The sequence below is a fragment of the Ochotona curzoniae genome, unplaced genomic scaffold, assembly GCF_017591425.1.
Source record: "Ochotona curzoniae isolate NIBS_2020 unplaced genomic scaffold, NIBS_Ocur_1.0 contig_1014, whole genome shotgun sequence".
In the NCBI taxonomy this organism is placed as follows: Eukaryota; Metazoa; Chordata; class Mammalia; order Lagomorpha; family Ochotonidae; genus Ochotona; species Ochotona curzoniae.
In genome coordinates, this window is record NW_024464920.1 from 26,943,498 (window position 1) to 26,959,685 (window position 16,188).

General features: G+C 34.8%; 1 protein-coding gene across 1 annotated transcript in view; it reads left to right on the forward strand.

The window, feature by feature from the left end:
- Positions 1-15,789, forward strand: part of ZFC3H1 (zinc finger C3H1-type containing) — a 46,503-nt gene extending 30,714 nt beyond the window's left edge. The window contains exons 22-35 of the mRNA XM_040981670.1: positions 803-989; positions 2,040-2,228; positions 3,109-3,346; positions 5,220-5,325; positions 5,406-5,604; positions 6,999-7,093; positions 10,532-10,642; positions 10,931-11,035; positions 11,182-11,347; positions 12,508-12,608; positions 14,023-14,124; positions 14,731-14,770; positions 15,016-15,078; positions 15,208-15,789. Coding sequence (XP_040837604.1) covers positions 803-989; positions 2,040-2,228; positions 3,109-3,346; positions 5,220-5,325; positions 5,406-5,604; positions 6,999-7,093; positions 10,532-10,642; positions 10,931-11,035; positions 11,182-11,347; positions 12,508-12,608; positions 14,023-14,124; positions 14,731-14,770; positions 15,016-15,078; positions 15,208-15,345 — 1,840 coding nt within the window. The 3' untranslated portion in view covers positions 15,346-15,789. The remainder of the gene's footprint in view (positions 1-802; positions 990-2,039; positions 2,229-3,108; positions 3,347-5,219; positions 5,326-5,405; positions 5,605-6,998; positions 7,094-10,531; positions 10,643-10,930; positions 11,036-11,181; positions 11,348-12,507; positions 12,609-14,022; positions 14,125-14,730; positions 14,771-15,015; positions 15,079-15,207) is intronic.
- Positions 15,790-16,188: the final 399 nt, after the last annotated feature.

The window sequence follows — 16,188 nt, forward strand, 5'->3', positions numbered from 1 at the left end:
ATTGGGTAGTGTTCCATTAAAACTATTTCTAGAAATAGACTTAGCTTGCTGATCCTATGTAAACCATCAAAAGGAAGATATTTTATGATGCACTCTATTTCATGTTATGATCATAGTTGAAGTTGAGTTTATTCACAGGCTACTTGATATGTTTGATTACCTTAAAACTTGGTTTAAAATCTTTTAAATGAGGCAGTACCACAGAGTGCTAATAAAATACATGTCTGAATATGGTACTATTAACTTTCCGAAGTGTGTCATTTCCATTTTAATGAGGTAAATTACAGTGTTTTCTTTTCTGACTCATTTACGAGTGAAGGCCAAAAGAACTGTACATTATTTTATGAATAAGATCATGAGAGAGAATTATCTTCTCCAAGAGATAGCAAGCCCTTGACCGTTGAAAAGAACTTTATATTGAAAGCTTTGATATTTTGTGTTGGTAGTGGCTGGCCTTGAAGAGAATTGTTTAACTTTCCCTGTTCTTGAATAATGTAAATCATAAAAGGTGTTGCTGAATATGGACATGAAGCACATTTGAAGTTGATAATCTTGTAGTTTCATAATGCTGTGTTTCTGTCTGTGGTAAATGCTTACTTAAAAATCCACTTAAAAGGGGACATCAGAATCTTTTTGGACACCTGTGATTTTAAATCTAATTTATTACCCAGTTGTGTGATTTTGGCTTCTTGACAGGTTCTAATAGAAACTGGAATTTGAGAAATTGAATCATTAAATGAATCCTGTTGAACATTTCAAGCACCATTTTAAAGAACACTTGCTATTTCTTTTAAATATATAGGCCATGTTCAGAATCCTTGGATTCAGCTTTAAATGTTCTGGCACGAGCACTGGAAAACAACAAAGACAACCCAGAAATTTGGTGCCATTATCTCAGGTTGTTCTCTAAAAGAGGAACCAAGGAGGAAGTGCAGGAAATGTGTGAAACAGCTGTTGAGTACGCTCCCGACTATCAAAGCTTTTGGACTGTGAGTAGAAAACATCGCAGTGTGTGTCGCCATGTTTTTTTAGGGATTCTTAAATGTTAATTAGTATATTAGTATTAATTTAAAATAAGTGTGAAAAAAACAGTGAGTTGATATATATATATATTTTTTTTATAACTTTACTAGTAAGGAAGCAAATGCAATATCATTAAGTATTTTGCTGTTGCCTTTTCTTACACAGTTTTGTTTTTGGTAAAGTGTATTTTTGTAGAGTTTCTAAAGCAAATATTATAATTGATAAAAATTGTGGATGCCAGAAAGTGTTTTGGCTTTCTTTTATTACTTGCTTTTATGAAAATCATCCTAATCTGTAATTCACACTGTCAGCTGCTGACCAAATAAAAAATTTGGTGAGAAAAAATATTCTTTCTCTCAGAGAGTAAGATTATTCTTAGCTAAACATAACATAATTGATATGCTTGTGAAATATAAAGCTGCACATTACTTGTCAAATTTGTATAATCTGTGCTTGGGATCAAATAGAGTGTTAAGTTTTGACAGACATTGGTAACTATCAGATGCACTTGCTAACATAGATTGGGAATCAAATACCTGGTAATCTTATGATGAATGAGCTTACTATTTTAGACTGTGAATTCACATAGTGGGTAGATTTGTTAGTGTATAGATCGGATGCTCAGTGTGTGATTTTTGAGCCAAAGTAATAGGTAATGTTGTACACTACAAGAACTTACAGGTTGTGAAATAGTCAGAAGATGTAAGAGTTTTCCTTTAGGTTACCTGGCCTCTAATTTGTTTTGCTAAACATTCTTAATATACATGCTGTTAGAATTTTAGTAAATCAGAAACCCGAGCAACATAAATTATGTCTGATCATAAACCTTCTGTAATGTTTTCTTTTTTAATCTGATTGTACTTTGCAACATGTGATAAAAGGGGAAATAATATTATCCTTTCCACAGAAATTATGGATTTATTATTTGATATAGTTTCTTAATGAGTTGTGAAGATCTGTAGTTTTGGTTTATTCTTACTAAGCAGAATTAATTATATGAAACACCTTTTGGGCAGTTTCTACACCTAGAGAGCACATTTGAAGAAAAGGATTATGTTTGTGAGAAAATGGTGGAGTTTCTGATGGGAGCGTCCAAGCGGGAAGCTTCAGATATTCTGTCATTTCAGCTTTTAGAATCTCTTTTATTTAGAGTTCAGCTGCACATTTTTACTGGAAGATGCCAAAGTGCACTTGGAATTTTACAGGTAAATGTTGATTATAGAGCTTACTTGTATGTTTTTCAGCAAAAAATTTAAAAGACCTAAAATAGGGTTTGGGTTGGGAAAAATAAATGTTTGGTACAGTGGTTAAGTCCACACTAGATGCCTACATTACATTCCAGTCCCATCTTCACTGCCAGTTCCAGCTTACTGCTGAAACACATCTTCGGGGGCAGCACATGGTTGCCCAGGTGGTTGGGCCCCTGTCACACAAATAGGAGACAAGTGAGTTTCTGCGTCTGAGCTTTGACTGGGCTCTGCTAGATAGCTGGGGAGCGCTCTCTCTCTCTCCCTCTCCCACTCAAATCAATAAGACTTTTTTGAAACCTTAGTTATTTGAGCTAGTATTTTTTTGCTCAATGGTGAGAGTATAGATTTTATATTTGAATTCTTACTTTGCCACTTACTAGCAAATTGCAGAGTACTGTGTAACTATAACTATGATTTTATTTTCTTGGTGATAATAGATAAAGAAAAAATTTTAAAAATTTTAAGTGAACATCAGATAAATGGCAAGTTTCAAACAAAAAAATGATTGGTTAATAATCCTTTTTTTGGTATAGGATTTTTTATAGTTGCTTTTATTGTTTTGTTTTACTAGATTTTTTTATATATAATGACAGTTCTGTACCAGAAAATCAATTCCTTTCATTATGTAAGTAATAAAGTTTGTACAGTCTAGTTTTGATATATCTGGAGGTTTTTGTTTTTTGTTTGTTTTTCATTTAAAAAATTAATGACTGTTAGAATTCTCACTTAGGTATTTAGGAACTACTCCAAGAAATGTCCTTTTTACTTTAATGCTAAATTTTGTGACAGGCAGTCATTTTTTAAAAGATCTAATGTTTTTTAAAATTTTACCTAGAATGCATTAAAATCTGCTAATGATGAAGTATTAGCTGAATGCCTTAAAACAAGTGATCGATGTTTGGCATGGCTGGCCTACATACATCTTATTGAATTCAACAGTCTCCCTTCAAAATTTTATGATCCTTCGAATGCCAATCCTTCAAGAATTGTTAGTACAGAACTATTTGTAATGCCGTGGCAAGTAGCTGAAGATGTAAAGACCAGTCCTGACATGTTGTTAGCAGTGTTTGAAGGTAAGTTTTCATAACATCTATTATGTGTCAAAAATTATAGCATCGACATTTAAAGTAAAAATTTGTTCATTATTATGTTTCTTTATAATTATGTGGAATAAATGTATGTGTTGTAAAATTTTTTATTTTGTTAAGAATAAGGATTGGATCAGGCAAGATGGGCATTCATATTTATGAAAGTTATGAAAGGTGCTACTGTATTACTTATTTTTCTGATTATGATAAAGGGTATCATAAGTAGATAATACACATCATGGATATTTGGTGAATTTCTTGAATTAGATAGGTAGCTATTTCTTTTAGCAGTTCTGAGTTTAAAAGGATCTTTTTCAGCTCATCAATGACTTTCATTATTACTGTAAACTAATTGATGTTATCTGCTGTGGAACACATATAAACCAGAGCCTGTTTTTCCTGAAAGAAATACATAACCTTAAATCTATACATGTGACATAATTATTAACATATAAAGCCATTTAACTGTATCCGTGTATAGTCCAAATTGTGTGCAACAGGACGAGGATCTGTGAGTTAAAAATAATTTGATATAAGTCATAAACTAAAGGAAAAGATTGCTGTAGGTTGGTATGATTAAGGAATTCTTCATCGAAGATTTGAAACGTGGGAGTGAATCATTGAATTATAACTATAATGTGGCAAGGTGAACTTTCTCAAAGACATGTGCTCTCTTTGTGTAGTATTTCCCAAGGTCCTATATTGATTTTAGTGGCAGTGTATTAAATGTGTAGTTAACGCTTGTTGAACAGCCCAATGTAGAGAGGAAGGAAAAGAAAAGACATTACAGTTAAGGAAGCTAAGTAAATAAAATACTAGAAACAGGAGCTTACGAAATAGATTTATAAGTGAATTGAAAGAGTGGAGAGTTCTTTCAAACATTAAATGTCAGAAAAGAAAGTGTCAGGTAGAGAAGATTTAAGTTGCAAAGACCAATTTGGGGAGTAGTGGTAGTATTTGAGAGTGTCTTTGGTTATCCAAATGAAAATAGCTGTTAACAGAAGAAATAAGGAAATGGACCATACATGGGCAATTGGAACATAGGAAGTGCGTTTAAGAGTTAAGACGTGATCACATTGTAAGAAGCTGTACCATTTTTAAATATGCTATCAGTAAATCTTTCAGTAGTTAAGCAATATTTTCTCTGAAAAAATGACAGCAGCTATAAGGGATAAAGGAGAATGGAGTCAATGGATTAGACTAAGGAAGTAACAATTTCTTGGAAACAGAGGCAAGGAGAAATTAAAAGTAAAAGGAAGAGTATTGCTAAATAAAATAAAGGGAGCTTTTAGGTTTGGTTAAATTTCAGTCTTAGTAAGTGAACAAGAGATGTTTCAGCATGATGCAAATCTGGGAGATCATGCAACTGTTGAGCAGAGAAAATGGTAATGGTTGTGCAGAGTAAAACATTGTACAGAAATAACAAGATCAAATAAGGGGGAGAGTTTGTTTTAGCGGAGCCAGGGAAGGATCTAACTTAGGGGGAGACATGTCATTGGCAGCAGAGCAAGACCTCATTTGAAGTAAACAGGCAGGCAAAAGTTAAATGGCAATTCATTTTCTCTGATTTTAATCTTTTTTTAGGTGTTTAGGATAATTGCAACACATAAGTTTTTTGTTTAAGAAAACACTGATGTGAGAACTCAGATCAGATGATTGTAGTGCTGCCAGTGAAGTGAGGATGTGGGGTTGAATTTTAGGGATTTGGAGATGATATCTGAGTATCTGCTTTGGTTAAAACCAAGAATTTGGTAAAGGTGAAGGAAGTGAAGGACAAGCAGAGAGCAGATCGTCTTAGACTTGACCTAACATAATGAAATAGCTGACATTTGAGTCACGTTGTGATGTTTTTGGATAGAGGCAGTGAAAGCCTGCACAGATGAGAGCCTTACTGCTGAAGAAAAGATCGAGGTCTGCCTCCCACTTTACACAAACATGATCGTGCTCTACCAGCTCCTGGAGAGGTAAAACCTAATTGACACACACTAACCTTAGGTTAAAAATTAATATTGACAAATGTTTAGCTGTTTTTTCCCTTGTTAAGGTATGAGACTGCTGTGGATTTTTGTAAATGTTTATTGGAATCCTGTCCCACGAACTGCCAGTTGTTGGAAGCCCTTGCCAGTTTATATTTGCAAACAGATCAGCATGATAAAGCCAGAGAAGTGTGGCTTACTGCGTTTGAAAAAAATCCCCAGAATGCAGAGGTTTTTTATCACATGTGCAAAGTCTTCATTTATCAGGTAAAAATGATTCATAATTCATATTATGAATTGAATACAACATTTTTATCTTTCATATTTTCTTACCAGCCTCTCTAAGAAGCATTTCCCAGTCCTTTTGCTTTTGCAACCAGATATCTACACTCTGCCATAGTCTTAACATTGCCTGGTACTTTTGTTTATGGGTGTAGTTAAGCACTACAATAAGATTCTTTTTTTTGTTTCAAAGATTTATTTTATTTTTATTGCAAAGTGAGATATACAGAGAGGAGGAGAGACAGAGAGGAAGATCTTCTGTCTGATGATTCACTCCCCAAGTGAGCCACAATGGCTGGTGCTGTCCTGATCCAAAGCCAGGATCCAGGAACTTCCTCCAGGTCTCCCACACGGGTGCAAGTTCCCAAGGCTTTGGACCGTCCTCAACCACTTTCCCAGGCCACAAGCAGGGAGCTGGATGGGAAGTGGAGCTGCTGGGTTTAGAACCGGTGCCCATATAGGATCCTAGTGTGTTCAAGGCGAGGACATTAGCTGTTAGGCCACCACCCCGGGCCCTACACTAAGATTCTTTAAGGGCGAGTTCTGTGTCTTAGTCATATTGTCAGCACCTCCCACATTGCCAAACGCATAATAGACAACAAGCCTGTGGTTGTGTTTGCTCTTAAGCTTTTCAATGATTAGATTGGTTTCAGAAATTAGGGGGCAGAAATTATTAGGGTATGTTCCAAGTCCATCTCCTTTACCCACCCAAGAAGCTTAATCTAATTCGTGATTTTTTTAAAGATTTGTTTATTTTTATTGCAAAGTCAGATATATATAGGAAGGAGGATAGAGAGGAAGATCTTCTGTCTGTTGATTCACTCCCAAAGCGGCCAGCCAGGAGTCTCTTCCAGGTCTCCCAAGTGGGTACAGGGTCCCAAGGCTTTGGACCATCCTTGACTGCTCTTCCAGGCCACAAGCTGGGAGCTGGATGGGAAATGGGGCTGCCAGTATTAGAACAACACATGGATCTAATGGGATCCCAGTGAGTGCAAGGAGAGGACGTTAGCTGCTAGGCCATCACTCCAGGCCCCAAGTCATGATTTTTAAGACCGTTTTCTTACTGGAAACTTTCCTTATTTAAAAAATACTCTTTTAGGTGACAATTCACATATTGCTTGGGCACAATGTGTACATTATGTAATTAGATCAGGTAATTGGCGTATCTATCACTCCTAGAATTTTATTTTTGTATTAACATTAACAGTTTATTCTAGTATTGAAATACTCACTTTTTATCCTAGTTATGTTGCTATGCTATACAACTCTGCAAGTTACTCGCTTTTCTCCAACTGTACCCTGTACTTGTTAACCACCCTTAAACATTTTAATTAAGTCTTGTAAACCTAATACGTATGCCTCTCCTCTCTCTTAAATAGAATCAAGGTGATACTCTTCTTCCATTTTTGCGGAAGTTTATTGCTTCCTTCTTTGAGCCTGGATTTGAGAAGTACAGCGATTTGGATCTGTTTCGGTAAGTTGTAGAACCGATTTGTAGAGTAATCAGAGGTATGGTAGGATTCAGACGAATGACTGTAATGTCTTTGTGAGTTGATTATAGTTCTGGCTGATTTTTACATACTGGAACACTCACAGAAGTGTTATGGAGGAGTATGAATAGAGGCAAGAGTAAAGTATTTCTGTGCAGAAGTTGGGCTTTGAGACTCTTTTATTTTACTTTATTGTTAATACTTGCACTTGATATGATAGCAACTTATCCTGAGGCAATATTAGGGATTTTTTGAAAGCACAAGTTTTAATTTATTAGACTAATAATGTGTAGTCACTAAGTGATACTTGCGTGCGTTTTTCTATTTTCAGTTTTGAAGAGAACTGCTCTAACTTCTGAACTTGTGTGTGTGTTCTTAACTGTTAAGAAATTAAAGAGTTTTTTTCCCTCCACTGTCAGTTTCTCATAGAGCTCTGTATTTTCTGTCTTTAGTTGTTTTGCTGTGACTTTTTGTCCCAATAATAATAAGCCATGAAAGAGTATAAAGTGATATTTTAGGGAGGCTTTTCTTTATTTATTGAGAGACACCACATGTGCTAGTTCACTCAGCAAGTGGCTGGGATCGGGGTCAGTTCAGGTCTCCTGTGTGGGTGCAAGGACCCACTGCTTGAGCTGCCTCCCATGATGCACGTTGATAGGCAGCTGAAATCAGGAATGGAGGTTAACTTGAATCCAGGCATTCTGGTATGGGATGCTCATATCCCAAGCATATTAGCTACTGTAACAGCCTCAAGGCTTTTTAACATTCTGTTCCTTTCCTCATCTCTCTGTAATTGGGCTCAGCAATCCTTAAAAGCCAGAAAGTAAATATTTGAGGCTTGCAAGCTATGTGGTCTGTCATTACTACTCAACTGTGGCATTACAGTGAGGAGTCAACAATATTGGGCATTATGAAAATGAATGAGCAGGGCAGTGTTCCATTAAAACTATTTATAGAAGTGGCCTAGCGCTGATTCTAAGTAAACCATCAAAGGGAAAATATTTTATGGTTTTTTTCTATTACATGTTATAAAGAACAAAGTTCAGTATCTCTTAAAAACTTGCAGGAAATACTATTGAATGAAAACAAAGTCTCAGTGTTTCATTGGCAAGTCTCATTCATGCTTGCAGATAGTTTTCTTTCCTGAGGTGCTCCCTTTTATTCCTCCTGACCCTTCCCACTGCATATTGTAACAATGGTAAAACAAATTGTAAGTGACTCAAAAAATTTTTTTTGTTAAGTAAATGGTTCATCTACCCATACTTTTTGTGAACACAACAATTTAAAAATTATGTATTTATGTGAAAGGCATAGCTCGAGAAACGGAAAAACAGACACCTTCCATCCAAAAGTTTACTCCGCAAGTGGCTGTAGTGGCTGTAAATAGAGCAGGCTGAAGCCAGGAGACCATAACTCCATCAGGGGTCTCCATGTGGGTGATAGAGGCCCAGGTACATGTGCCACCTTCTGCTACTTTCCCAGGCATATTAGTAGGGAACTTGATCAGAAATGAAACATATGCGATTTGAACTGGTGCCCAAATGAATCCTAGCATTACAGATGGTGGCTTAACCTGCTTGCCACAATGCTAACTCCAGTGAACGTGATTTTGTTTCAGGTTTACTGGAGTTAGTGTTTCTGCCCAGATCTGGGTCTTAATGTTGGCTTGCTTACAGTAGTTTGTTCAGTGATATTGTGATTTTGATGTTGTTCCTCAAGTTTTACTTTGTTACATCCAGATTTGTAGGTGATTACAAGCAGAATAATTTTAAATGCAAATTAGAAAAGAAGCTGTTCTGTAAAGAATTTACAGACTGTTTAACTTCTTTCCTTGGATTAGATTTCTTCTCAAATCTGGCAGAGTACATACTGCAGGGCTGAGCCAGTCTTTGTGGAGACTTGCTGGTCCTGATGTTCCTTTATGATTGGGGGTTTAGTTTCAAAGAAGACCCAGCCAGTTTAAGTCATTTTATTAGATTCTTTTGTGGAAATGGTCATAATTCACTAAGAGTTATAAGAACAAGGTATGTTTGTTGTGCTTAGTTTATTTAGACATGACTAAACACAAAACTTACACATTTCTGTTAATTTAGGAAGTCCTCTTTGGGGTCAGATATTGTAGGAAGGGCAATAGATAGTTTTTGGCATTGCCATACTTAATGTATAATTTTCAAAATTTATAAATATAGTCAAAATTTATTAGAGAAATCAAGGAGATCTAAGATACCTTTAAATTCTGTTAGTAAAAATTATAAAACCAGATACTTGCCTGAAGTTAAATTCTGACAACTGCATTTTTGATGTTTAATATAAAAATGAGACAAGTTGGGGACATTTTAGTGTAGTACATCAGACACTGCTTTGTGACACCCATCTTCCATGGTTCAAGTCTTGGCTTCTCTGCTTTGTGTCCCTCTGCCCAGAGGCAGTTAGTACAGCTCAAGTGCTCAGGTTCTTGACACTCACCTGGGAGACTCAGATTGTGTTTGGGTGTTTAGCTTCAGCCTGGCCCAGTCTTGGCTGTTGAGGACATTTGGGAGTGAACCAGCAGACAGGAAGATCTCTCTGTTTCACATAAAACAAGTGTATTTTCTTAAAACACACATACGCATGCACACACACACACACACACATACACACCCTGAAAGTTAGCCTGAGGATTATAGGGTCTTACATAGATAAGATCTGATCTCTTTTTGATCTTCCTTAGTTTCAGTTCAGTAGACTAAAATCTTTAAAAGCCGAGTCAGTGAATCACATTAAAGTGTAGGTAGTTATGGCAAAAGTCACCATTGCATTAACTTCTCATACAGCTTATCTAATCAATTAAAGCTTTTCTCTTTGCAATCATTATATAAATATTATATCAATTAGCCATTTTTTACATCAGTGTATTTCCTTTTAAAATGCTGTTCTTGAAAATGCTAGTAAATATATACAGATTCAGTTACATTGAGAGGAAAGTTGAATTAGCCAAAGTCAAATTTCTTCCATGGGTAGACTTATTTAAATAATGCTAGTGAATGAAAGATAACTTTCAGATACTGCTGTTTATAAATCTTGACTTTTTGTAAGAAAAGTACTGATTTTTCAGGGAATTGTCAAATACTTGGTATTCTTATTTGTTCTTTCTACTTTAATTATTTGGATATAGTGATTTGGCTACTTTTGGAGACAGAATAAAAATTCATTTTAGAAGGGGGCTGTTCATTCACATGTAAATCAGTAAATTTGTAAAATCAATACATGATCCTAGAAGTGCAACCAAAGAATTACGATATATGTATGGAAAAAGTTATTTCTTTCTTAAAATATTTCAATCAAATTTACATTAAAACAGGGCTTCTTTTTCCTTTTTTAGCATTTAGTCCGGGTATACATAGGCATATTTTGAAAACATTTGAATTTTTGTTTTTTTTCAGATATCTCTTAAATATCCCAGGACCACTTGACATTCCAGCCTGTTTATGCAAAGGGAATTTTGATGATGATATGTTTAACCACCAAGTTCCTTATTTGTGGCTGATTTACTGGTGAGATGTTTTCTGCTGTGGAGAGTAATGTTGCATATTTGCATTTGGTATTTATTAGTAAGTTACAATGTTAAACTAATCTGACGTTAAAATCAAATTGAAGGAGGTGCTAATAATTAACACATATGAGAAGTCTAAAGGAAAGGTTTCTTGTGTATATTATATAGATATGTGTCTATAACAATGTATATGTAATATCTATAATGTATACAATGTGTTTTGTGATTCATTTCCTTTCCCTAATAAAACTGAAATAGAGATGTGTGTTTTCCTTCATTTTTTGAACAGCCTTTGTCATCCTCTTCAATCAAATGTTAAAGAAACAATAGAGGCATATGAGGCAGCATTAGGGGTGGCCATGAGATCTGACATAGTACAGAAGATATGGATGGAGTAAGTTTAATTTCTGATAGTAAGAATGGGCATTTGGAAAAAGAGAATATAGTAGGGGAAAAGGGTATTCAGCTTTCTTAGAAAATTACTCGCTTAATTATTCTAAATTGTTACTTTTTTTATTTTTTCTTTTTTTTTTTTGGCAGTTATCTTGTCTTTGCCAATAATAGAGCTGCTGGATCCAGAAACAAAGTCCAGGAATTCATGTTTTTTACTGATTTAGTGAATAGATGTTTGGTTACAGTCCCTGCCCGATACCCCATTCCTTTTAGCAGTGCTGATTACTGGTCCAACTATGAATTTCATAATAGGGTAAGGATGTGTAATTCTTTTTTGATGTTTGTACAAAATGTTTTTTTGTTGTTTTTGTTTTGTTGTTGTTTTGTTTTGCTTTGTTTTAGCGTGATTAAGTTTTATATCTGCAGTGCTTTACCTAGGACCACTTTCCTAGCATTCACTGTTTTTTATTGTAATTTTTACTTTTGTCTCCCAAGTCTAGAAACAGACTTTAAGGCTTATTATGATGAAGTGAATATATTAATTGTGTTATATTTAAGAAAATTTATCATGAAATCAAAATCGAAGGGTTTAGTACTAACATAGAGAGATCAAAGGATTCTATCATAATACTTGTACATGTTTTACTTGAGTAATTACAAATGTTAGTGAAAAAATTTTTAATTTTAAAATAAGAAAATAGGCCTAATGTATTATAACTGCTTTTTGTTACTGTTTCACCAAACAAATGTAGCTATACATCAGTGTGAGAAAGGTGCAGTTGCACACCTTGTACAATGTTTTTAGATGTTCATGTTGTTGATAAGGACACCTTTTAGAATTTTAAGAGCACAATCAGGTTAATGATATTTTTCTATGGATATCTTATAGATAATGAAGCAAAGTGTTTTTTGTTTTCATTTTGTTTCATTTTCAGGATTCTATTTCATTTGGTTGGATAGACTATTAAGTTCCTGTTAAAACTCAATCTAGACCAGAAATTACATGCTTGATTTTTTTGTTTCCCCGTTTGGTGGGGTGGTCTTGTTGCTAATCAGGATAACCTATTACTATGCTTTTGTGCTTCTATGCCATTCTTTATCCCAGGATCTCAAACCACTTTATGGACATTAAGTCATTTACACACGGGCATTCCATGAGCAAGATGTGGCAGGTATTATTAGCCCCATGACTTGCCCACCTATACTTCAAGTAAAGGTAGACTCAGGAATGAGGAACCCAACTTCTGGCTTCTTGTCAGTGTTCTGTACATGGTTCTCATCACTAGACCATATTTCCTAATTCATATTTGGAAAGTCACTAATATAACGTAGGAATTATAACTCACAGCATCATGCATTATTATAATTTATACATTCATGTCTTAAAACCATTGTGGTTTTCTCATTAAAATACATAGGTAATTGGATATCACATTTTGGTTGCATTCATTTTCCCCCCTCAACCCTTTACAGGTTATTTTCTTTTATTTGAGCTGTGTTCCAAAGACTCAGCATTCCAAAACCTTGGAACGGTTTTGCTCAATTATGCCAACTAATTCTGGACTTGCCCTGAGGTAAGTAAAACGGAATTGTTTTTTGGTTCTCAGCCCAATAGTACAGCCCTCATTTAAAATTGTCTTAACAGTTTTAATGAAACAGTGATTTCAGTATTATTAAGCAATATTTGAGCATTCACAGAAAAGCCAGAGTAGTGTTCTGGTTGCTTCTGAAAAAAGCACTTAATTGTAAGACAAAAATCATTCAAGTAGGAATTTTCTGTGTTCCCTAAGCACATACAGTCTGTCCCTAGCATGTGCATTTTAAGCAGTAATCATGTTTTATTGAAAGTTTTTCACAGTTGCCCTCAAATAGCACACTTCTGAATCAGACTTTAGCTTCATCTGGGATGCTCATTTAAAATGAGGTTTCCTGGACCTTGAGCCCTCAAACCATATCTGAAATCAGTAATCTTATGCCTTTGTATGTTCAGTTGCAATAGATCTGGACATTTCTTGGTGGATTGTCTGTAAACCCATTTCACTTTTCAGAGCTATATATTTTATTCAGAAAGGTACGTTACATAGTAATGCTTTGGATTCCATTTGTGTAGTTATTCCTGCTGCATCAGTTGTATGTTATAATTGATTATGGTTGTTATGGATAGTAAGATGCAAAATATTTACCAGATATTCTCTTAGGTCTTAATGCATTTACATTTCATTTTGTATCTGTGTACAGAAGATGGTTTGAGTTAAAAAGAAAAATTCATAGGCCTAACGTTAATAAGATAAGAATAATGTTTTATAATTAAGTATTTTGGTATGTGTGCTCATCTGAAGAAGCTAGTTGCAGAAATTTGAATTACTAAATCATCTGGTCAAATTTGTAACACAGAAAATATGGTCATGTTTTTGCTAGTTTCTAATATAAGTATTTTAGAATATCTACAGGCTGAATGTTGATATTGCTCGTAAATCCTCACTTTTGGCTACTGGTGCTTCTTTTCCTGTTGTTCCTGTTTTTTGGTCTTTTGTTGTTGGGGTTTTTTGTTGTTGTTGTTGTTCAGGAGAATAGAGAGCTTAATAATTAGTCACTTTATTTACAGTTTAGTTCAAGAAACCAGGATGAGTATACTCTGATGAAAATATCAAGAAATTGAATGTATATGAGTATATCAATCATGACTTTAAAACTTAGGATTAGAAGGAGTGCTACTTGGAGAGGTGCTTTAGTATCACGTAGAAATACATGAGCCTTCTTTTACTTTGTTGAAAATAAGCATAAATTTTGATTGGATTTCTTGCTGATTTGTGCATATTTGCTACCCCAGGTTATTTTCGAGTAGGATTTCCTAAAATATTTGTTGATTGGTCTTGATGAAATTCAGTACCAAAATGAAATATACCTTATCAGCAATTCTGCTCGTAGTACATGTTGGGATTCCCTGTATTGCAATTCTTTGTTGATTTTTCTGAATGTACTTTACAGGCTACTTCAGCATGAATGGGAAGAAAGCAATGTTCAGATTCTGAAACTTCAAGCCAAGATGTTTACATATAATATCCCAACTTGCCTGGCCACCTGGAAAATGTAATGCAACAATAATGTACATGTTTATATAGCTATTGCTTTTATTTATAAGGTTTGCTGCAGACAGGTAAATTGAAATGGCATCTTTTTTTTTTTTTCCTGGATCTCTAATAATTTAGGTTTGCTTTTGGCACTTGCTGAGTCTTAATAGCAAGAGTTAAGCGAGTGCTCGTTAATAATTGTCTCTAAAACCAAAACGATAGGCTGAATTTTCCTTGAAGGAGAACATTTAGATACAGTATTGTTATAAAACAAATACCTCTGTTATACATTTTAAGACCATCACTTGAAATGTGGGGTTTCCCCTAATATGGTCTGAATTTAATTTAACATGTTAGAACTGAGTATTTTTCAGTAATATTCATGAGGGTTTTTCCCATGAACATTACTTGCAGTCAAAACACTGATTACTTGTAATGCTGATAAAACATGTTGAATTTTTCTTTTTGCTGTAGGTTCCCCTCCTTGGAAGGTTAGCCTGTATCTTTCAGGAAGTTATGTATTCAGATCCCCACAGTCAGTATTCTGCCAGAGGTGGTGTTTCATTTTGTTCAAAGCTATATAAATTTTTCTTTTCCCTTTTCTATATTCCTTTTTTTCCCTTAGAGCCATTGCTGCTGAGATTGTTCTAAAGGGACAAAGAGAGGTAAGCCATGATTGAATATCAGATGAGTCACTTTTAGGGTACTCTACCCCTTTTGTTGGCTTCTCAATTTAAAAAATATAAAGCGGAGAAGTTAACATTCCAACAACTGTAGCTGGACATCCTAAAACCAGCACAAACATTCTGTGTGAAAGGCTGTACTGTGAAGTAACCATTCTTTAAACAGAATTGTGACAGGATTTTACTTCGTGTTTTCTGATAAATTTGTGTGTGTGTCTATCTTGTAGGTCCACCGTTTATATCAGAGAGCCTTACAGAAGTTACCTCTTTGTGCATCACTATGGAAAGATGTAATGCTTTTTATCTTTTATTTTACCTTGATGTTTTCCTATAAATTTTCTGCATGTGCCATATCCGTTGATGTGGTAATGCTGAAACTCTAGCTAAGTCTTACTTCTCTGCTTCCCTATCTTTTACAGCAACTCTTGTTTGAAGCATCAGAAGGAGGTAAAACTGATAACCTGAGAAAACTAGTTTCCAAGTGCCAAGAGATTGGAGTCAGCCTAAATGAGCTCTTAAGTTTAAACAGTAACAAAGCAGAAAGCAAGAATCACTGAACACTGGGTGCAGTCAGTTCTAAGTCCTAATAATAATTGCCAAAATTATTTGAATGATTCTTCAAGATTAGGCTGATCCCTGGCTAAGGTCTGCGTAAAGCAGACAGGCAGTAATGATCATATCAAGCCCCCTTCAAAATCCTCTCCTCAAAACCAGAAGAAATGAATATGATCCTCTTCGGTTGGATAAATGAACTTCCTGTTTGGCCTGTTTCTGGGCCCTGCCAGATTCTCATAACATCATGTACGTAAGTATAGTTCCTGAAAGTGACTGACATTTATTTACTTAATTGTTTTTGTTTTTTTGTTTGTTTTTGTTTTTTTACGTTTTCCTCTTTATGTTGTGCTATTCCTGATTCACTTGACACTCTCTGATGCCTGAGAGATTCTTGTTTGGGATTTAATTGCCAGAGCTGTGTTTACAGTATATATATATATACATATTTAAAAAAAAAAAAGCAAAAAAAAAAAAAAAGAACACCACCCAAAAAAAGCAGGCAGTCCCTTTTAGTTACTCCTTTTTAAATCTTTTGAGATTATTCTTCATTTCAGGATTTAAACCTTAAGCAGTCCATCTTAAGGAAAGTGTAACTGCCATGGCCACAAGTCTGCTAGTTGCACTTGAATGCTCTAACAGGGTTGTTTATCGCCCTTTCTACGTTCTGGACTCCTTGCCGAGACTGTTTAACTTGAAGATTAAAGAAAACTATTGCAAATGCCAGTGCATCAGAACCTAAGAGTGATCAAATATTATGTGCAATTTTTTTTGTAAAGAAATTTTAATTTATAATAAAGTTTAACAGTTTAAAGAACAGCTAAAATTTGAACTGCTTTGTATTAAAA